Source organism: Elgaria multicarinata, chromosome 18 (assembly GCF_023053635.1).
Source record: "Elgaria multicarinata webbii isolate HBS135686 ecotype San Diego chromosome 18, rElgMul1.1.pri, whole genome shotgun sequence".
Taxonomy (NCBI): domain Eukaryota; kingdom Metazoa; phylum Chordata; class Lepidosauria; order Squamata; family Anguidae; genus Elgaria; species Elgaria multicarinata.
In genome coordinates, this window is record NC_086188.1 from 5,244,951 (window position 1) to 5,268,022 (window position 23,072).

Sequence of the window (23,072 nt, forward strand, 5' to 3'; positions counted from 1 at the left end):
CTCGATGGCCTTATAGGCCCCTTCCAACTCTACTATTCTATGATTCTATGAAGAGGATGTGTTTTTGTGGCAGACATGGACAGATAAGGCAATTTTTACTTTGATTCAACTGGTGGGTGCTGCTGATGAGTTCTTGTTGTTCTCTATCCTGCGTGCTGAATACAATTTGCCAGCTATGGCTGAATGGCTTTGCGTTTGCAGCATCTGTTAGCATCTAGGTTTGGCCCTGCTTCCATCGTTATTGGAAGTACTTATTGAGGCTGGTCAGGCAAAGCGACCCAAGATCCAGGCCTATAAATACTTGTTATTGGTGAATAAATATGATATATAGAGTTTAAGCAGGAATGAAATAGGGAACTAGATTGTCCCATCTTTCCTAATCAATGGATTGTCGCCTTGGCATCTATAACTATCACATCTACAGATCTTAAGCGGCACCTTATTCAGCAAAAATCCTTGTTTCATGTTACTGGATGCCGCAATGTCTCTTTAATAAGGGATTGTCTAATTCAGCTAATTGCTGGCGGCGCAATACAGCTAATGCTTCTTTCATATGTATGTTTTGGCAATGTCCTGTAGTTGCTTCTTTGGGGTCGGAGGTTGTTATAAAGGTAACTTCCTAGATGCATAGGGAGTCTGTAGGTAAGGGACTGAGGTAAGCAGGCTGGTGCACACCAAATGTTTTGGGCTTAGACTCCAATAATCCCTGACCATTGCCCATGCAGGTTGGGGCTAATTGGAGTTGTAGTCCAAAACATCTGGAGGGCATCAGGGTGCCTAGTCTCCAAAAATACACTCTGTCCTTTGCCCAGGGGCACTCTTATCTACAGGTCCCAGGCCTGAGCCCAGGAACTGAATACAGATTCCAAAGATGAAAGGTGGAGGCACAAAGGAAACCGTATGAATGGATCAGCTTTCAGTGCAAGGAAGAAACACACATGGGTGATAGAGGCCGAAATAATACGTTACACAGCTGTAGAAGCCGCCCAGTGGCCAACTTCCGCATTACCACCCAGAACAGGCTGCATTTTCAAAGAGCCACAGACCATGAGTCATCGTCAGAAAAGGAGAGCTAGAAAGGGAAGTGTGAACACAATCATCATCAAACCAAATCTGAGTGAAAGGGCTTAAAATGTATTGAGTTCAAGGAGGGACGGTTCTTGGGAACAGCTCTGTTCTCCAGAGCGCGGTGCAGAGACTACGAGTGGATTTTGTTACAACACAACTCAACACCCACATACACACACACACACACACACACACACACACACACACACACACCTATCATAAAGGTAGCACTACCTAGGAAGAAGGGCTTTTCACATCTGTGAAATGTTTGCACCAAAGCATGGCCCAGGTTTTATATGCAAACAAACAAAAACCACACAGAGAGAAATGCAACACCAAAGTGTTGAATGTGAGCTTTATCACACCAGCGTTATACTGTGCCATCACTGTGAATTGCGTGCAAAGGACTCTGAAGTTTTCCAGCCTATAATCTGCTTTTATTGTGAAGTACTCCCCTGCATCCTGCTTTAATTGCGCTTCTTAACCAAAAGAAGTGCAATATTTTGCTACTAGTTTTCGAGCGTATCATTTGTTGTTTTCTGAGCGGCCACTGGGGCGCAGGAGCAGGATTTGAAGAAAAATTAAACAAATGCTTACATCTGCGTAAGCTTTAAAGATAAAGACATCAAAACTGGCACAGTAATAGATATTAAGTAGAGCTATAAGCATACCAAATTTGAATCGGATTGGGTCATCCGTTGATTTTTAATGATTTTTTTTTACATTTCCCCCTTTAAACCCATTTCCTGGTATGCAAAGGATCTAGCTGCCCAGTAGCAACAACAACAACAACGGTGACAGCTTAGCGCTATAGGATATAATTCGAGGGAAACAGGTACGTGGGATGAAGCTCTATGTCCAAGGGAATATAGGAAGCTGCCTTACAGTGTGTGTCAGAACATTGGCCCATATAGCCCAGTATTGCCAGCACTGACTGGCAGCGATGGTTCTCCAGGGATTCAGGTAGGATCCTTAACTAGCCCTATGACAAGAGTTCAAACCTGGGAGCTTATGCATGCAAATCAGGTGCTCTACCCGCTGAGCTACGGTCCCTTCCATCTCTCTTGACTTTCAAAAATGATATTCTTTTACCCGAGAAGTGAAACCACAGGTAACATTTTTTTAAATGTGCCTTGGTTAAAATTTGGTAGCAGGCCAGATGAGAATGCTTTGTGGGGCTAGATCAGATGCCCAGATCTTATCTGCACTGTGACTAATTTCACTGGGACTTAGAGTGTAACTCACCATAGCTAGTTTAGGGCCTGTGGGTATAAGATTTATGATCAGCTTTCATTATAGTGAAGCCTTATTTTGAGAGAGAGAGAGAGAGAGAGAGAGAGAGAGAGAGGCAGGCAGGCCATGGCTAGACCAGGCTTATATTCAGGGATCGCCCCGAGATCATCCCTGTACAACCAAATGACACACAGGAGATACCGGGAGCAGGCAGGGACAACCCCTCCATTTGCCTGGGATAATGCTTAGGTCTAACTAAGGCCAGAGAGATTCAGAAAGGAATGCAAAATACAGCAGAACATATAGTAACTGGGACAGGATCCTGGGGTGTGCACCTCAGGGTTATTTAGGTTTTTTCAAATTAATTAATTAATTGTAATTAATTTAAATGTGTGTATTTGAAGCCAGCAGTTACAACTTCAGTCACTAGGTGGCAAATTTTCCTAATAGGAGCATGTAACTTACTTCAGAACATTACAAATGTATTTATTCAATTAGTGATACTTATATCTTGCCCATCTGCCATCACAGAACTCAAAGTGGCATACAAGGAGTTCCTATACGGTCCTCCATACTGACCAGCCGCAGACCTGCTTAGTTTCAGCAGACTTGGCGGTGTCACACGCTCTCAGACCCATCCTGAGACTGCAGTATTCTTTATTTCTGGAAATGCTAGACCAAATATTTCCTCTACCAATCACTGTATACACAAACACTTGATCTGGAATGTAAATACGCAGTTAACGTCAATGGTCTCATTTCAGTCACGCAGTCTCCTTGCCATCAGAGCAAATATCTTTGGTCTATAGAGAATTCAGTAAAACAGATTTCTCCAAGCTGGTAACCCTCCCACAACTGGAGGGCATCAGCTTGGAGATGGTTGCAGCAGACACATCTTCACCAATCAAATCCTTTGGAAAGGATTCTTCCTGCGCACGCACACACACACACACACACACACACACACACACATCATTTTAAAAGTGACACAACCAGCAATCCAGAGAACTGGGATGCCTGATGCTGCCTCCATCAATCAATGCAATATTAGGGTGGGGAGTGTGAGAAAGAAATGAGCCCTCAAGCTGGAAGGTATTACTCAAAAGCTGTAAGTTCATTGCTGAAAGTGGCCAACAACTATCTGAAAAGCATTTTGCGACCAAAGGAATCCCACCCCCCTTCGTTTGTGGCCAGTGAGAGTGCTTGGAAAAACGACGTGGTACAGAAGTGAAATAAAAGAAATGGAGAAAGTGCCCTAATGTGCTGGAATCTGTGGAACTCTGTAGTCTCTGCTTGCGCCTCTTTTTCTATCCCAAGAGGCTCCACCTTCCCACATCCCCAAGAAGGAATGCGCTTTTAAGGAAGTGCTCTAAAAACGCTTTAATTATTTAAGAAGCTAGTCAAATTAACCCCTGGGGAAGTTTTTTGGAACACAGAGCCCCTGAGAATCAGGACAGCATGCAACGTATTGCATTGCCTTTTATTCTTTTACCTGTGCCATGTAGGGTCAAATCTGCTTGGAAGATCCCGCTAATCTACCTCTGGACTGGGCTGGACCAACCTTAGAGGCAAACTGAGCAACTCCCTGCGGTGCCCAAATTTTAATTTTAAAGCCATAGGCAGGCCCCAAGCCATGCCTGGAGAGCCCCCAGAATCCCAGCATCTGCTGCTGTTAAAAAAATGGGGGGAGGGGAAAACGCTCTAGGAACAGACTCTACGGTTCCTGCCATAGAAACCTCATCCCTAGAGTGTTCCTGGAGCATCCTTAGAAGCGCTGCTCGGAGGTGTGTGCCTGCAACCGCATTAATGTGGCCCCTGACATCCCAGCCGATCCCTGATGCAGCCCTTGGGGTTGAAAAGGCTGTGCACCCCTGCCCTAGATGGGTGGGATACCTGAAGGAACACCTTCTCCCAGATTAACCTAACCCATATTTTAAGAACTTCTTTGGGGTCCCTGCTCCAGGGTCATCCGCCATCTCATCTCCTCCACCGCACCCGAGGGCAGCTTAAGGGGTGCAGGGAAGGTTCTGCCTTCAACACCTTGATGCTGTTCTCCACCCCCAGCATCTGCCACCTGATGTGGCTACTTCACTTGGCCTAATGGTAGGGCAGGCCTTGTGTAAGCTACAATGGGTGGTGACCCAGGACAGGATCTTTTGGGAAGCAGCTTCTTGTCATTATATCAAACAAACAAACAACGAAATGGGCTATATAGTGCACAAAAGTCGGAGGCAGAATAAACATGTTGGTTCTGAAGGTGCCACAAGGCTCTTCATTATTCTTGCAGGAAATAGGACTAAAACGGCTACCCTCTGGAAATAAATATTTCTTTTTAGCTAGCTAGCTAGCTAGTTAGGGCAACTCTCCAATTGTTGCTTGAGGAAGTGTTGGCTCCATCCTGACTGTTTTATTTCGCTCGTTTGACACACTGTATTGTTTTATTTCATTGTCTTAATGGTTTTTTCCCCAAGACCCGTAAACTGCCTTGTAGGGTTACTGGGCCAAACAGTAGAATAAATTGGGGGTGGGCTTACCGACAAAATCCATGAACATCTTACAAAGGACGCATGTTTCCTACCAGGGCTGCGAAACAATCCCAGTCTCTTAAGGCGGCAACCCTAAACCCACTCAACACAGCGGCACGGACCTCTGAGTAAACACGTATAGGGCAGCACTGAGAACCACTCACGCGCTTCTTCGGGGATTGTCAAAGAGGGCTTGCCGTTTGCAAGCCAGGAGGGAAGAGATGAGGAAACAGGAGTTATTTTGAGAAAAAGAGGGAGGTGTTTTTCCTGGAATTCCTCCAGCCACCATTCCAAAGAAGCGGCCGCTGAACCGTGCTCCGGATTTTATTTATAGCATCTCTCAGCCGGGCTCTGCCGGGCCTCGGAACATAACATAAGCGTTTCCATTCAGGATCCGGCTTTCTCGCATGGATGGAGACAAGCAAACCTTTTAAGAGAGGCCAGAAACACAAACAAACAAAGAGAGCGTTTTGCTGGAATCATAGCTCCTCTCTGAGGAACCACCCTCCACATTTGCAAGCCTTGTCGCAACCGTGAATCCAAGTAGGAGGGCCGGCTACTTCTTCTGGCTCTCCGGGATAAGGTTAATAAAGAGCTGCTTGACTCCCCCTCAAGATCTAGGTGTGGGTACAACCACCCATACCCCGGGCCTGGACCAGACAGCAGCAGACATAAGCGTCTTTGAGCTTACGTGGTTAGTGGTATGAAAGACTGTAAATAAACTACGTCTGTTTCAAGGGGGCATCTCTTCCGTGTAATACACACCTGCCCCTATGTAGCCAAATGGAGAGCCATAAGCAAATAGTTGAGAAAGGGTAGTTCCACACACCTCTGGAAAATAAGAGATGCTTCTAAGGATGGAGAGGCAATTACCTTGCCAGTGTGCTGTGGTTAGAGAGATGGAGCAGGGATAGACAACCTGGTGTCCTCCAGGTGTTTTGGACTACAATTCCAACCATCTCTGACCACTGGCCATGCTGGCTGGGGCTGATGGGAGTTGTAGTCCAGAACATCTGGAGAGCACGAGTTTGCCTATATTTGACATAGGGAGACCCAGGTTCAAATACCCACTCAACCACGAAAAGCTGGCGGTGGGCCAATTTATTTATTTATTTATTTATTTATTTATTTATTTTTTTATTTTTTTATTACATTTATATACCGCCCCATAGCTGAAGCTCTCTGGGCGGTTAACACATTCTCTCAGCCTAAGCTACCTCACAAGGTCGTTGTGAGGATGAAATGGATCTCAGATTTTGAGAGAATGGTGGTGATTCCTCCAGGAGGATTGCTGGAACAGATTGGGAACCTTGGTGGGCTTGATTCAGCCCTTGGTCTGGGGTTTTTGCACCTCTGCTTTAGAGGAAATGCAGCATCTGCGTATAATAAATACAAAGACATGATACACTCATTCTGGTAAGAACTAGACAGCCCAAGCAGACACAGGGCCCAGAGAACATGACAAAGGCCCCCCTGATAAACTCAGATCACTGCAAAAAATGAGGTTCTCCAGGAAATGAACTTGATTCCTAGCAGTGTCTTGTGAACATCTCTGGGATTCACCTCTGCCTGCCACAATTTAGACACATTTACAGCTAGGGCAGACCCAGAAAACACTACTTGCGTGTTAGAAATGAGGCAACACGTAACACCTCTGAGTTCCATCACGTGCTTCACTCTATATCCCAACCTGGAGGTCTCCAGGTGTGTTGGAGTGCAACCTCCATCATCTGGGAGATGATGGGAGTTGCAGTCTAAGGCATCTGGGGGCCTCCAGGTTGGGGAAAGTTGAGCTATATCATGTATTAGCAAATCTTAAAAACAGAAAGTATTTTAACTGCAGCTGCGAGGAAGAAGACGGCTGGGCGTTCCGCCCTGCAGTTCCGATTTCTTCAAAGAGCAGGCTGCGAATGACCAGCCTGGTCTGCAAATGACTAACTGAGGAGGAAATGGGCTACCCGGGATGGCTCCGAAGATCACCGCCAAGGCTTCCTGTGCAAAGTGCAATGGAAGGGCTGGTTTCGCTTCCTCTCGAGTGCGTGTTTTCGCAGTCATATCAAAGTTTCCTCCCAGCGGGGTTTTCGAGAGTGAAGTCTCTATATTCTGGCAACGCAACATCACAAACCTAGCAGGAATTGAAGAGAGGAAACCAACCAACCTCCGTCTCTCTACGTGGAAGGGATTTTACTGGCAATTGTCAATACGTTTTACAATTTCGACTTACTGTATTTGGGTAATTGATTAAATAGCAGCCCGCCCGCCCCAAAAAACCCTTTTGGATCAACTAAGCCGAGGGTTCCCCTCCCTCCTGCATTCTACTGCCACTGATGAGGCTCTCAGAGGGGAAGGCAGCAGAAACCCTGCAGAAGCTTAGATCAACTCCACGACCTGGTGAACTTTGTAACTAAGAAGCTAGAGCCTGCCTTTGTTTTTTTCCTTCTCCGTCCCAATCCCATTTCCTTTCGCCTCATGGCTTTAGCGTGTAAGCCTGTAGGGGCAGAGACCCTCTTATTTCTGAATTTTGCAGGCCACTCTGTCAGCCTTTTTGGCCTAAGATCAGGATAAAAACAGCTTCCAATCAATCAATAAGAACGAGCCCTGATTTCATATTATATAGAAGTACTTTCAATGACTGAAAATGGTACTGTCTTTAAAAAGGTGTTTCCCCTCCCTACTTCTCTCCTACATGGGAGGGATTGTCTCTTTTGCAGTGATGGTGCAACATGCATGCACCATCTAAAAACAAAGTATGCTTCTCCCCTTGTAGAACTAGAATCTTAGAATCATAGAACAGTAGAGTTAGAAGGGGCCTATAAGGCCATCGAGTCCAACCCCCTGCTCAATGCAGGAATCCGCCCTGAAGCATCCCTGACAGATGGTTGTCCAGCTGCCTCTTGAAGGCCTCCAGTGTGGGAGAGTCCATGACCTCCCTAGAGAATTGGTTCCATTGTCGTACCACTCTAATGGTCAAGAAGTTTTTCCTGATGTCCAGCCAGAATCTGACCTCCTGTCACTTGAGCCTATTATTCCGTGTCCTGCACTCTGGATGATCGAGAAGTGATCCTGGCCCTCCTCTGTGTGACAACTGTTTTTATTTGTTAATTCATGCAGATTTAGGCTGCCATCCTATTCCCACTTATCTAGGATAAAGCCCCACTTGATCTTAATGGGGACTCCCTTAGAACCAATCAATTTAAATCTCAAATGATTGTTCAGTTCTTTAAAACAGCTCTCAGTCTGATTCAATGGATAACAAATTAAAACAATCACTCTTAACTTCCTTCAAATCCTACCTCAAAGCACAACTTTTCCATGAGGTCCCAGGCAAAACCCCTCTAGCTCAAGCAACATACTGGAACCAAACCGGGGGCTCAACCTTCCCCAACCTAGCGCCCTCCAGATATGTTGGGATGCAATTCCCTTCATTCCCCGGGAATGAGGAAAGTAATAACTACACCATAACTGAAATAATGCATATTTTCCCCACGTTTACCCCTGCCTTTGCCTTCCCACTCCCATCACCACTGTCTTCCTAGTCCAAAATTTTAGATTGTAAGCTCCTCAAATACAGGGATCTGTCTTTTCATACTCCATAAAGCACCAGAGCACTGATGGAGCTATACAAATAAATAATCGAGTAAAACTTATACAATTAATGGACTGAAATTCCCTTAAATTGGGCTAAACCATTTGTCTGCACTGTCCAGGTTCCTCTCACTCACTCCAGATGGAAAACAGGAAGGCGAACCTGGAACACTGGAAATGTGGGAAGCTCTGCCTTAGACTGAGTCAGAGCCTTGGTTCCATCTAGGCCAGTATTGACACTGCCGGGCAGTCGCTCTCCAGGGTTTTAGGCAGGGTTTTTTCCATCAGCCATGGTCCCTCCTCTCATATTGTATGTTTAAGAACATAAGAAGAGCCCTGATGCTGGATCAGACCAAGGGGCCATCTAGTCCAGCACTCTGTTCGCATGGGGGCCAACCAGCCATTGGCCAGGGATGAACAAGCAGGACATGGTGCAACAGCACTCTCCTGCCCATGTTCCCCAGCAACTGGTGCACAAGGCTTATTGACTCGAACACTGGAGATAGCACACAACCATCAGGGCCAGTAGCCATTGATAGCCTTCACCTCCAGGAATTTATCCAACCCCCTTTTAAAGCCATCCGGATTGGTGGCCATCACAACATCCTGTGGTAATGAGTTCCATAATTTAACTATGTGCTGTGTGAAGAAGTCCTTCCTTTTATTTATCCTGGATCGCCCACCAATCAGTTTCATGGGATGACCCCGGGTTCTAGTATTTTCAGAGAGGGAGAACCCTCCGGTTTAGAAACACAACTAAAGATGAAACGCCTGGCAAAATAAAATGCAACCAGCCTTTCTGGGGGGCGGGGGGGGGGGGGAAGAGGTCACGGCTGTAGCGGCGCATGGGTGTTATATAGGCGTGACTTGCGAGTGGATAAAGACATGGATACATGGTCTGCTTTTCTTGAAACCTATGCATAATACCCCCCCTTTTATATGTCTGATGGGAAAAAATGATGATATTCCTATATATGTCATGTTTCTTTTTCTTCTTCTTCACTATGTATTTTGTTGTTCTGTTTTGTTAGTATCCACAATTTAAAAATGGCCGTAGTGGCGCACAAGCAAAGTGCAAAAGTACCAGTCCGGCTTGGGTGCAAGAGCTGCATCAAGACCAACCCATTTTTCTTGTTTATATAGTTCTCACACTTCTTAAAAAAATAAACAAGCCTCAAGTTAGCCGTGAGAGGGGAGGAGGGACTCCCCCAAACGCCATGATAGATGAAAGTGCTGAAATGCATCAAAACTGGTGCCCTTTGCGGTGTATCACTTGAGGATACAGCGTGGAAGAAGAGGGGACGGCATTGTCCTCCCAGGTCCCAGCAAGGCTTTATTCCCCCCTGGCCTGGTCATAAATGCTTCTGGGTGAAGCCAGGATCGTTTCCTGGGCAACAGACAGGCTACCGCCTGGCTTGTGTGGCTCATAAGCTTTGCTCCACTCATCAACCTGCTTCTTCCCCCTTAAATCTCCCTACTTATCCTCAATCCTGTCTGACAGCTTCGAGGGGCCCTGGCTCAGCGGCCGGGCACATGCTCTGCATGCAGAAGTTCAATCCTCGGTGTCTCCAGTTAAAAGGATTCTCAGATGTAGCAAGCGATAGCGGTAGGCAATCCAGCACTCTTCAGCCGTTCTGGACTACAACTCCCATAATCCCTGATAACTGAAGCTTTCGGGTTTGGACCTCTTTCTTGCTTTTCTTTGTTCAAACTTGCTTCGTTTGATCCATTAGAACAGCCTTCCTCAACCTGGAGCGCTCCAGATGTGTTGGACTGCACCTCCCAGAATGCCCCAGCGGGGCATTCTGGGAGTTGTAGTCCATCACATCTGGAGCGCCCCAGGTTGAGGAAGGCTGCATTAGAACAAGGGTGCGTGTTGGAGATAATAGCAGTGATGCCTCCAGGCAGGAATCCCCCAGGGGGTGGGATCTGAAAACCAAATCCTGTCTCCCAAACCTCCCCCCCCAGAGCAATCCAAGGAGGTTCCATGGGCCGACTGCGGAAACCCTGTGGATCCAGCTCAGAGATTTTGCATTGCTGCTTTAGAACTTCAACTATCGGCGTTTTCCAATGTAAGCCTCTAATGAAAGCTACAGAAAAGGGCGGGTGGGTAGAGCGGATTCAGAACCTACAAGCAACTAATAACCCTGGACAGAGGAAATGATGCTCATATACTGATAGAATAAAACATGGGTGATAAGAACATTTAAGGATTTCACTGCTTAGAGGTTTTTTTTAATATGATAAACAGCATATAAATCTATTAAATAATTATGAATAAAAAGGATCAGCTTGGTGCAGAAGACTACAACTTCATCTACGTCCGTTTCCCAATCCTGGCTAGTCAAGCGACCCTGGGAAGCTCGCAAACAGAAAGCCAAAGGCAACAACCCTTAGGAAGAGCATAGGAAGTTGGCTTACACTAAATCAGAGCAGTAGCCCACCTAGTTCAGTATTGTCTACACCAGAGGAGGAAAGAAGGTAGATCTCCAGTTGTTTTGAATTTTGACTCCTAGCACTCCTAAACATTTGGGCAGGGGCTTACAGGAGCTGAAGTCCAAAACATCTGGAGATCTACCTTCTGATCACACCTGGTCTACACCAGGCTTCTCCAACCTGGTGTCCTCCAGATGTTTTGGACTTCTACTTGCATCAGTCCCAGCCAGCATGGCCAATGGTCAGGAATCCTGGGAGTTGTAGTCCAAAACATCTCAAGGCTGAGGAAGGCTGGTCTACACTGACTGGCTAAACCAAAACACATGAAGGCTGCAGTGGATAATAACCACTTAAAACATTTTTCTGAACGTTTTTTTCTGCATGTTTTTCTCTGAAAGTTAATTTTGTCGCCCAGTAAGCTTATTTACTTAAGTAATGTTTATATATCCACAGACTTGAAAGACTGTACATCTGAGGAAGTCTGAAATAATGACGAAACGGGAAATATAACCGGAATCCTGTTATAATAATTAATAACTCATAATAATTCAGTCTGTTGTTATAAGTTTATTGTTAAGATATCAAAAAAAAAGCAACCTATTGCCTTATGTTTTGTCATCTCTACAATTTTGTATGATTGAACTGTTCAAATTGATATAATTATATCAAATAGAAGTCATTATTTTGACTCTTGTTACTATTATTGTCTGATTTAATTGTTAAAATTGTTATGCAGTTGTGTGTCTGTTGGCATCCCTTATAAGTGGCTACACTGACTTTCAGGCAAAGTTTTCCCCCCATGTCTACTTTGACATGTGAGGATACAACCTGCATGCAAAGGCGGTACTCAAAAAATGAGCCACAGCCCTTCCTGGTCATCTATTTCCTGCCTTCGAAACTGGTAAACTTCCTCCAAACCTGGATGTTTCCTTTCTTGGTTAATAGTCATCTTCTATGAACATTTCTATAAAATAGTGTGTGTGTGTGTGTGTGTGTGTGTGTGTGTGTGTGTGTGTGTGCATGATTTACCTGTAAAATGAATTCAAAATACACACCACAGCAATTATTAATTAAAAAAAAAAGACTTGGAGAGGGGAAAAATTGCGTCAAGTTTCAATTTTTCAGCATAATGCTGTGTATATTTATAGACAGCCAGCTATGCCCTTTCGGAGATACAAGCGCTGAGACAGAAAGCGAATTAAAATTTAATCTTATTGATTTCTACAGACACAGTCCCAAGAGCCAAATAGACATCGCTGCCTCCTTCCACTGGCTGCACCGCATCACATTAAGTTTTTTTCAAAAACCGGCAGACAGCATGAAAAGGGATGCTTGCAGCTCCTTCGCCACCAGCCGTCCACTCCCCCCATCCCCACCGCCCACCAGAGAATTGGGAGCAGAGAGGGAGGGCGGCTTTAAGAATCCAGAAACTTGGAACGCTGCGCCTTAATTGCTCGTTTCAACAGAGAGCCTTGCCGTTTCTTGACACAGCAGAAGCACTAAAAGGGAAAACGCTGCAGTGGGTGTCCTCGCGTGAACCTTCCCTCTCTAGCGAAAGAGAGAGAGAGAGAGAGATGAAGAGGAAAAGACAGAGGGAGGGAGGGAGGGAAATGATGAGGTCAACTCTCAAAAAGGAAGCTGACAGGCATTTGCTCAAAGGCTTACTCGCATCTGAGAAACACCGCAGTCGCTGGGGACGGATGAAAAAAACAGCCAGTCTCCAGGGAAATACTGCTCCCCTCCGCAACGCCCTGGAAATCCTAGCATAAGTGAGTCCCGCTTTCAGCAAGCTGCAGGCACCAAGCTGAAAGAAGTGGCAGCCACTTTACGCAGGTTGGCGTGGGGTGCGGAGAGCGAGACTAGGCTAGGATACTGGGCAGGAGAGACCTAAAACAAGCCACGCTAAACGGCGCTCTATCACTTTAATGCCTATACCCACTTATATATAGTGATGGGCAAACCTACCCCAAATGAATCTGTTCTTTATTTATTGAGTACGTTTTTAATCCGCCCAAGAATTAACGTTCTCTGGGCAGATTACAGCCCGCTCAAAAACTAAAGTGCCATTTTAAAACACAGTTAAAAATATAAAACGCCATACACGTATTTAAACGAACAAAATAAAATGTAATAAAGATAAACAGTACAGGAATCAACAGAACAGCCATGTTAACCTAGAACTTTGTCTCTAAAAGGCCTGGGAGAAAAGAAAGGTCTTTGCCTGGCGCCAAAAGGGTAACAACATAGGTGCCAAGCAAACCTCTTTGGAGAGCTTATTCCTCAAGTGGGGTGCCACCACTGAGAAGGCCCTCTCTCTCTCTTGTAAGCCTCCTGCCTAGCAACCTTTGGGAAGGGCAGCTGGAAGAGGCCCCCCTAAAGATAACCTAAGGGTACGAGCAGGTACATGTGGGAGGAGACGTGACTTTAGATGGTCTGGTCCCAAGCCATTTAGGGTTTTGAAGATCAACACTTTAAAACTGGGCTCAGAAATGAACTGACAAAGCACTGGCATCACGTGGTCGAATTGGCCGGTCCCACTAAGTAACCTAGCAGCTCTATTCGGAACTAACTGAAGTTTCTGAACCATCTTCAAAGGTAGCCCCAGGTTCAATGCATTAGAGTAATCCAACCGGGAGGATAAATAACTGTTGCCGGGCTTTGACTCGGAAAATAATGAATTTGTCCATGTAAGCTTGGATAACAGTTCTCCTTTAGCAGGAGAGCTCGTCTCAGGTATATGAGTTTTGCACACGTGTATCAAAGTGTAGGTTTAGAACTGTAGTTCAGAATTGGGTAGTGTCGTGTCTCACCACGTAATGTGCCCCCTTTCCCAACTGGCTGTTTACGCGTGGCCTGTCTGTGCGATATCACGCGATATTTACTCGCCGACCTTTGGCATAGGGGGGAAAGAAGAGGTTTCCAGAGTGCCCGGACTCGCAGAGCCGAAGCTGTGGCAACAAAAAGGGAAGCAGTGGTGGATGCACCGGACCATTCAACAGTTAAACCAACTCAGCGCATGCACAGAAATGGCGCTGTTCAGATGCAGACGCTGGCAGGCTCTGAATAACGCCATCAGTTCTGAATGTCACAGCGAAGCCCCACCCTTCAAACATCCATAATCCCAAGACTCACCCGATTCTCGTCATAGATGATTTGGACCAGACTGCGATGCTTGGACTCAATCGGCGGAGGCGAGATGGGCTTCTCAGGCTCTAGCGGCTTGGCTGCTTCCTCCTCCAGCTGTTGCTGTGGGAAGTCGAGAAGAGAAGGGGAGTGAGCAAGTTTGGAAGACTCACAACTGGACTCGGCCTAAAATCGTCATCATAGAATAGCAGAGTTGGAAGGGGCCTACAAGGCCATCGAGTCCAACCCCCTGCTCAATGCAGGAATCCACCCTAAAGCATCCCTGACATCCAGCTGCCTCTTGAAGGCCTCTAGTGTGGGAGAGCCCACAACCTCCCTACGTAACTGATTCCATTGTCGTACTGCTCTAACAGTCAGGAAGTTTTTCCTGATGTCCAGCTGGAATCTGGCTTCCTTTAACTTGAGCCCGTTATTCCGTGTCCTGCACTCTGGGAGGATCGAGAAGAGATCCTGGCCCTCCTCTGTGTGACAACCTTTCAAGTATTGGAAGAGTGATATCACATCTCCCCCTCAATCTTCTCTTCTCCAGGCTAAACATGCCCAGTCCTTTCAGTCTCTCCTCATAGGGCTTTGTTTCCAGACCCCTGATCATCCTGGTTTCCCTCCTCTGAACACGCTCCAGCTTGTCTGCGTCCTTCTTGAATTGTGGAGCCCAGAACTGGATGCAATCAGCTGCGTTGGTTTACACACGCGGCACACGTGAATTCCTACTCCAGGTCTGCAGGCCACATCCGGCTTTCCTGGGGGCCACATCCAGGCCTCCAGGGTTCCCCTGACTATGCCCCCTTTTCCCCAACCACCAATGGTGTGATGATTTCCTGCCTTTTGCTGAGTTTCTTCCTCATTTCGAAAAGTTGAAACGCCTCTCCTAAGACTGAGTTATTAGCAGTGAGAGCTTTAAGTTAAAATATTCCGGCATTCTTTGTATTTTGGGCCCAACCCTTTGCCTTTGGCTCTGCACACCGACAGCTTCTCCAAAATGGAATTCGGCCCTCAGGGTCAAAGAGGCTCCCACACTCCTATCATAACCACCCAGTTCCAGCTTCTGTGGGAGCAGTCCAAGGGTTGGAATTGGTGACGTGGACAAATCGGGTTACTGTACCAGTGGGTTTTCAGCCACATGGGAGCCCAAGAGCTTGCCTGGAAAGGATTTCCGTGTAAATACTTTGCTGCTACTGCATCATCATCATCATCATCATCATCATCATCAAAAGTGCTCCCAATGACAGCACCAGACGTGTTTTATCCCACCCCAAACTTCTGTGTGCCCTTCCCCAAGAAGCGGCCCGCCAGCAGCAGAAAGGCCTCGACAGCCCCCTCCTAAAAACCATCAAAGCCTGACCACCGCCGATCCGGCCAAGCTCACAGACTTTGTTGGGATTTGCGGGAAATGCAAAAGACAAACAGAACACGAAAATCAAAAGAGGTCAATGTTGTCAGACAACAACAGATTTTATTAGGAAGGGCTGCAGGAAACAAAACCAAAAAGAAATTGGGAAATAAAAGGGAAGAGGCCAAGTTTGTGACCTTTATAATCAGAATGAGTCTTGACAGTTTACCAATTGCTCTTCCCACTCGCCATCCAACCATCGCGTGCCGCCTCTTCCTGCCTACAACACGGAAACCCCCTGCTGTGACTACTCAGGAAGAGGCGACAGCGCGACCCCAGATTCCCCATCAGGGCTGGAAAACGTCCAGCCAGTGAAGTTTCTAAGAGGAAGCTTGGGGCAATCCTCTTCTCAGTTGCGGCCGAAGGTATCACGGATCCCAAGACTTGGGAGAAGTTATAGCTTACTTCCACCCTACGCTCGAAAAAGGGTGTTCGGAAGTATGGTACTCCCAGTAGCGGGCTGGGATTGCGGGCAGCTGTACCCAAATGTAGGTCTTGAGGGTCTCTGGATCAAAGCCTCTGAGGATAATGACTTGAGCTGGAAGTTGGCGTAGGAGGCGGAAAGTACTGCTCTGTTAACCAGGCATGGGCAGAAAGCCAAGATGCATTTATACCTGGCCTGCCCAATGGAAAAGCTTTGTACTACCTCCCAATCACAGGGTCTGGCAATGCCAAGCACCAGGGTCGGCCCAAGACATTTTGCTACCTGAGGCAAAGAACAAAATGGTGCCCCCTCCCATTCTGTGTACAAAAACCAACTGGATTAGCAGCTGAATTACGGTGTCCACATGTCCTCTTCTACAGAGGACCATCCTTTATTTCAAGGTGTCCTATATTTGAAGGGCTGCGCTGTCCAATTCCAGTTTAAAGATATAAAGTTCCGTAAGAACTCCAGGCAGTGAAGCATCCATCCACGTTCACCACCAATCACCTTTGAACTATAGAATCATAGAATAATAGAGTTGGAAGGGGCCTATAAGGCCATCGAGTCCAACCCCCTGCTCAGTGCAGGAATCCACCCTAAAGCATCCCTGACAGATGGCTGTCCAGCTGCCTCTTGAAGGTCTCTAGGGTGGGAGAGCCCACAACCTCCTTAGGTAATTGGTTCCATTGAAGTACTGCTCTAACAGTCAGGAAGTTTTTCCTGATGTCCAGCAAGAATCTGGCTTCCTGTAACTTGAGCCCATTATTCCGTGTCCTGCACTCTGGGAAGATCGAGAAAAGATCCTGGCCCTCCTCTGTGTGACAACCTTTCAAGTATTTGAAGAGTGCTATCAAACTAGGTTTAAACAAGGGACTTCCAATCTCACTCAATATACGCTTGGACAATACACTGCACATGAATGCATGGTTATTAGAGACGTGAAGGCATGGGTGGAAAAAATGGGTGGGAGAAAGACTGGAAAATTTACCATGTTTTTCCAGGAATTTGGGGGAAATTGGGGTGTGTGTGTTTTCCCCAAAACCTTTCTGCATTTTCTTCCATTCCCCCCCCCCCCCACAAGCCTTCATATCTCTAATGGTTACTACTGATATCTAAGCATTGTTGTCCCCAAACACTCTTTTGAAATGATGGCAATAAATGAAAAGATGTCAAAAGGTTTGCTGCTCTTTATTGGTCCACAGGGGAGTAAAGATTCAACCTGGCTTCATAGAATAAAATAAGGGATATGACCTATCTCTCCTCACATTCCCACTGCCATCTCCCCCCAGATGCAGTTCCAGATGTTGCAGCCACTCTACTGGGCCTGGCAGAGCAGCTGCTTCTCAAATCTCTCCTCTTTTCACCCCCTTAAGCCCTTCTGATGCCGCTGTGACAGACAGCAACAGAAAGCAGGTGTCTGGGATTAATTAATCTTGTTCTGCTTGGGAGTAGAGGAAGATTCTACCGCATGCAGAGAGAATACAGCCTGCCTTATCCTTACGACAAAGCACCTGCTACCTAAAAATTAATATGCATTTAGGGTGTGCAGCTACCTTGAAAATCAGGGCTGTGCCAATTGTTCTAGGGCAAACAGTCTGAGTGCAAAGAGAGAGCATTCGGACGCCTGCCCACCCCACAACAATCTTTTTACATTTACTAGCTGTTGCTCAGTGGCCCTCTTGGGAAGTTGCTTTGGGTCTAATTTTTGTGTGTTCTGCTTTCCCCCCATAATGATTCCAGCCAATCAGGGAACACCTCGATACTTGAGGGAGGACCTCTCCTTATATATGCCTGCCCGAGACTTGAGATCTGTTGGAGGAGCCCTTCTCCACATCCCACCAACCCAACATATACGCTATGATGGGACAAGGGACAGGGCTTTCTCTGTGGTGGCACCCCGACTGTGGAATGCCCTCCCCTTGGAGGCCCGATTGGCGCCAACATTGATTTTATTCCGGTGCCAAGTAAAAACATGGCTTTTTAACAAAGCCTTTAATGGTTAAATTCACCAAGTTTGCACATTGTTTTAACTGTTTTAATTGTTTTTACTGCTTTTAAATTATATACCGCCCAGAGAGCTTCGGCTATTGGGTGGTATAGAAATGTAATAAATAAATAAATAATACTGGTTTTAACGATTTCTGGTTTAATTTGTTTTTAGCTGTGTATATTTATTGATGTATATTGTATGATTTTATCTGTACGCTGTTCCTAAGACACTAGTGATACAGGGCGGGATGCACATATTTTAAATAAATAAATAAAATAAATAAATTGTGAATAGGACAATATCTCATTGCCAAATATCCAATTAGAACTAGCACTGGCCAAACAAAACCAATTCGGAGTGAGGGCGACGATGCCTGTATCACATTGGACTTACTCTAGATGGGTGGGGAAGGAATAGGGACATGTTTGCCCTGAACAGAATGCATGTAAAGCAGGCTAAGAAAGGGACTGTAGCTGCTATTGCGGTTGGCACTGCATAGTAGCTGCCCACCACCCATCACACTGTACTGGTAACGAAGGTGAAAACTTTGGCCCTGTTTGCAGGACGTTCCCGAGTTGTTGTTTGTGAACAGAGCTGAAAAGTAGGATGATCTATTTTGGCTCAGTCCTGTTCAAAAGCAGAAAACTGGTTCACATCTGTGGCTGGTTACATTTTGGACGAAATCAGCTTGAAATGCCAGCGATAACCTCAATGGCAGAGACAAGGTTGCAGGAGGCAATTTCAGACACAGCACTGCTTTGGGCAGGGGGGGGGGAGTTACCTGTTTCTTTCTCAGTTTGACGATCTGCTGTTCCACCATGGTGATTTCGCGATCGACCCGGTCCATGTTCTGGATCAGCTCCTCCTTGGACAGCCTGGATGGTAACAGATCCAGTTCAGAGTCAGGATGGACAGGGCTGACTGGAGAAACTGGTTCCAGTTTTCCGGTTATGCCTCGATCCTGCAATGTTGAAAGGGGGACAAAAGAGTAATTATGAAGAGAACCTTGTCTGGCCATTACAGAGCTCAGTGGGGAACCCTCAAGGAGAACCTTCCCCATACCTGTGGCCCTCCAGACTTTTTCAGACTACAACTCCCAGCATTCCTGGCCACGGGCCCAAGTGGCCAGGGCTGACGGGATCTGAAGTCCAAAACATCTCGAACATAAGAAGCTGCCATTTACAGAGTCAGACTCTTGGTGCATCAGCCCGGTATTGTCCACACAGACTGGCAGCGGCTCTCCAGGTTTTCAAGGATGGAACCTGGGACCACCTGCATGGAAAGCATTTGCTCTACTCCTGAGCTACGGCCCTCCCATGTGGAGGGCCGTAGTTTGGGGGAAGCTGCTCATAAAGTTCCGTGGGAAGTCCATAATTCGCCGCTCGAACACTGCAGCTGTGCGCTTTGGTTTTGCAAACACAGCGTGGCGTTCCCTCCCTGGCCTTCAACATTCCACACACATTTATTTGGTAGTAGCCAGTAATCCCTTTCGCGAACCTTTCAGTCATAGGGGGCCTTTCCCTGCTCTTCCTTCGGAGGACAGACTTCTCCGTTTATAACTTTACACCACCGAAAAACCACATGGCCGTCACCCAAGCAGCTGCTCTACACAAAGAGGCCCACATCCAACTTTGCTACCTTAATTACCAGCTGCCTCCCCACCCAGAGACAAGGCGGCCATTGTTCGAGGGTGCCAACTGACATCCCCCCCCCCCAGCCGTCCAGGAGTCGCCCTTTTTTCCGGGTAACTCGCTGTCTCTGGACAGCTGCCAGGCTCTGTGGCCTGCCTTAAGCCCACCAGCAGGTGGGTTAATTCCATCACCTCCGCAGGCCTGCTACCTGCGACACAAACGCATACTCTTGCACACCTATTCGGCCTTGTCAAATTGTTTCTCAGCCCTAGTTCCGTTCTCCCTGTGGACGAGGCCTTGTATTTTACACTCAGTTTTCAAAGCCAGAGTGGAAAGCTGTTGGCCCGGAGGCAACAGGAAAGAGAAAGAACACTCTTAAAGATACGGAGATTTGCCGTGCAATCTCAGAAACCTCTGAGGCCCAACTCTCCACCGGCAGGCAGGTGAAGCGGATCACGGCAATAGCGGTAGCAAGAACAAAGTCCACGGAAGCGGCTGGACCACAAAGTCTTGTGCTAGCTTACTTGCTGGCGTGTACCTGTGTTAATGCTTTGGGTTCTCTAATCTCCACTCTTTTTATCCCCACCCCTTAACAGCTTGAAATAAAGTATGAATGAACCCGAGAACTTATGCTCGCAAAGCATGTGAGCAACCATGTTGTTGTTATTGTATTTCAAAATAAAGGCAACAAAAAGATGACCATACCTAATACTACTAAATAAAAGATTAATAAAGAAGCAAAGGAATTCGCTAATTATCATTCTTAAGCCTTAGCTAGCTAGACCTACTTCTTAGTCCGTGATGGAGGGGTGAAGATCTCGCGATGGTTTTATCTCAAGATCCCCCCTCTGTTTACACGCAGTGAGCGACAACGTCAGACGGAGAGGCGTTGCACCTGCCAATTTTTTTTACAGTTAAAGGGCCAACTGCGCACGAATGCTCATGCGCAATAGGTAAGTTATTTTTTAAAAAATAATTACTTCCCCCGCTCCCCCCACCCCAGCCCTGATGGGCAAAGTGCTCCTGAGGAGCGCTGCGCCCTGTGTCCGGGTCCCGGCTCCTCGCAAAGAATCGCGAGGAGATGGGACAAACCACAGTGCCCGGCTACACGTTCCACAGCCCGAGACCGCGGAAAAACCGAGCCTAAAGGGGAGGGTGAGATCCTCCTTGATTCCGGGATCCCCTGTGCGTCATCTGAATGCACAGGGGCAATCCCGGGGATCATCCCGGGATTTCGCCCCATCTAACTATGGCCTTAGTCTAACTACCGATATGCTTATGGAACATCTACAGTAAATGGCCTACATGCTCAATATCTAATGAAAGAATTAATATACAATTTATACAGCGTATAAAAGGAGCATGTGCAAGTGTGTGTTATTCTGTGTGTATTAGTCAGAAAAAATATAGGTCAAAACTTTGAAGGACTACAACACAGGAGATAAATGGAAACTATGGTGCATAATATCTTCATTAAAGTTAGGATTTCTTATTCGCTGCACTTGCTCATTAGGTTTATACATAGTCACAGTCCCCAAATTTTATCAATCCTCTGTTCTTCAGTTGGCTGCTTTGGAGACTTCCAATTACATGCTATATGTGACTTTTGCATTATTGTTGTTGCATATCTATGGCGCTTTACAAAGTACGAGAAGGCACGGGTTTAGAATCCTAACGAGCTTTCTCTAACCTTGCGCTGACCAGATGTGTTAGGACGTGAACTCCCAACACTGCCAGCCAACACTGCCCAACCTCTTCGCGGCCGTAAGACACAGCTGGCGGCCACCAGGTTGGAGAAGGCCAAGCTAGAAACTGTCACGCGCAAATAAACAGAGGCAGGGGAGAGAAGCGGAGGCAGGAGTAAACACAAGGAGGGAGATGATTATTGCAATTACAGATACTTAGGCTTAGTTAGTTACAGTGGGATACAGGGAGTAAGGGGGCTGTGTCAAAGGCAATCTGGAAAAATTCAACCACACGGCCCTCCCCTGAGCTACAGCTCCACCCCGGCAAAGCAATGTGTGTTTCGAAAGAAGGACGGACACACACACACACACACACACACACACACACACACACAAGGGGGGACTGTTTCCCTCCCTAGATAGCAACTCCCTTTCCACACTCTCCCGTTAATTGTTCTCTGCAACAGCTGTTCACCGCTCAGGGCGGTTTTATGAAAATCCGGCTTCCCTGCCCGCCCCCACCTTGCTTCTTTACAAATCACGTAATTATACCCAGTAATCCTAAAACGGGGAATAAACATGAAATCGTGGGGGAAAGGGCATATACGGCTGCCAAAACATTGTTCAGAGGAATGAAGTCATTGTGTGTGTCGTCGTCCCCCCTCCGTCATCGGGTAGATACAATCCCGAACATCTCCAGTTGCTGCCCCCTCAGGCAGAAAGGCTCAGAGAGACTGCTGCCAGCTGGAACAGACCAAACAGCAGCCAGTCTTTGGGGCAAGTCGTAAGAACGTAGGGAGAGCCCTGATGCTGGATCAGCCCAAGGGTCCATCTAGTCCAGCATTCTGTTCACAAAGTGTCCAACCACGGGGAAACCCACAAGAAGCAGGACATGAGTGCTACAGCTCCCTCCCACCCATGTTCCCCAGCAACTGGTGTATATAGGCTTACTGCCTCTGATACTGGAGGTACCATATAGCTATCAGGACTACTAGCTATTGGCAGACTTCTCCTCCATGAATTTGTCCAACCCCTTTTAAAGCCATCCGTATCGGTGGCCATCGCTACATCTTGTGGAAGTGAATTTCATAGTTTAATCATGTGCCTTGGGAAGGAGTACTTCCACTTGTCTGACTTGAAGCTTCCAGGAAAGCGCCACTGGATCACCCCAAGAGGCTGCCTAGTTCGGCACTCCGCTTCCAACAATAGCCAGGTATCAAGTCTCTGGCCGACCCGGGCCCAGGAAAGATCTTTTCTGAAGAAGAGGAGGAGAGTTAGCATTCCACAGCTCACTCCTTTCTCCCATGGATGAAATGGGGAGGAGACCCACCAGAAGGATGCCTTGAATGGCCCCCCTAAAGAAGCCCTTCAGGCCCATCCTGAACCTGCCTTGGTCCACCCCGACTCTGCATTTTCATCTCACAACTCTTTAGAGCACCAGTGGAAGAGGTGGAAATTTCAAGAATCTGTCCTTCACACACCTACTAACAAGTCAGGGAGGAGGATTCCAGGCTAGCTATTCCACCAAAGACCTAGTTTTCTCTGGGAAAGGACTCTCTGGGAAAGCACCCGCAGCCCAATGAGGGGACATTCAAACAAGAATCCCTCTCCCCTGCAGAAAAAGATGGTGGACTCGCACAAGAGCTGTGCATATTGACAAAGTGGACAAGATGTTTAATGTGTCTTTGCAATTAATACACGTGTGTGTGTTTTTAAAAAATGCACATAGCCACGGGGGAGGGATGAAGTGGGAATTATCCAGTGCTGCCACTGGATAATTTTTAACCCTGACACGGGCCTGATAAAAATTGGTCATCTGAACTTGCAATTTGCCACTGTCAGTCCAACTAGGAGTCTCTGCACCATCCCTCCTTTGCTACAGCCTCTCACATTTTCCTCCACAATGCCAAATGCTTGAGTGGATGGGCAAGCCGTTTCCCACAGAAAAAAAGCCCTAAACC

At 46.8% G+C, this 23,072-nt stretch overlaps 1 protein-coding gene across 6 annotated transcripts in view; it reads right to left on the reverse strand.

The window, feature by feature from the left end:
• Window positions 1–23,072, reverse strand: part of NCOR2 (nuclear receptor corepressor 2) — a 298,769-nt gene that overhangs the window by 169,482 nt on the left and 106,215 nt on the right. For all 6 annotated transcript variants that reach the window (XM_063143816.1, XM_063143815.1, XM_063143819.1 and 3 more), the window contains exons 5-6: window positions 18,577–18,756; window positions 13,980–14,093 (exon numbers count right to left, since the gene is read on the reverse strand). In XM_063143816.1, the coding sequence (XP_062999886.1) occupies window positions 13,980–14,093; window positions 18,577–18,756 (294 nt within the window). The remainder of the gene's footprint in view (window positions 1–13,979; window positions 14,094–18,576; window positions 18,757–23,072) is intronic.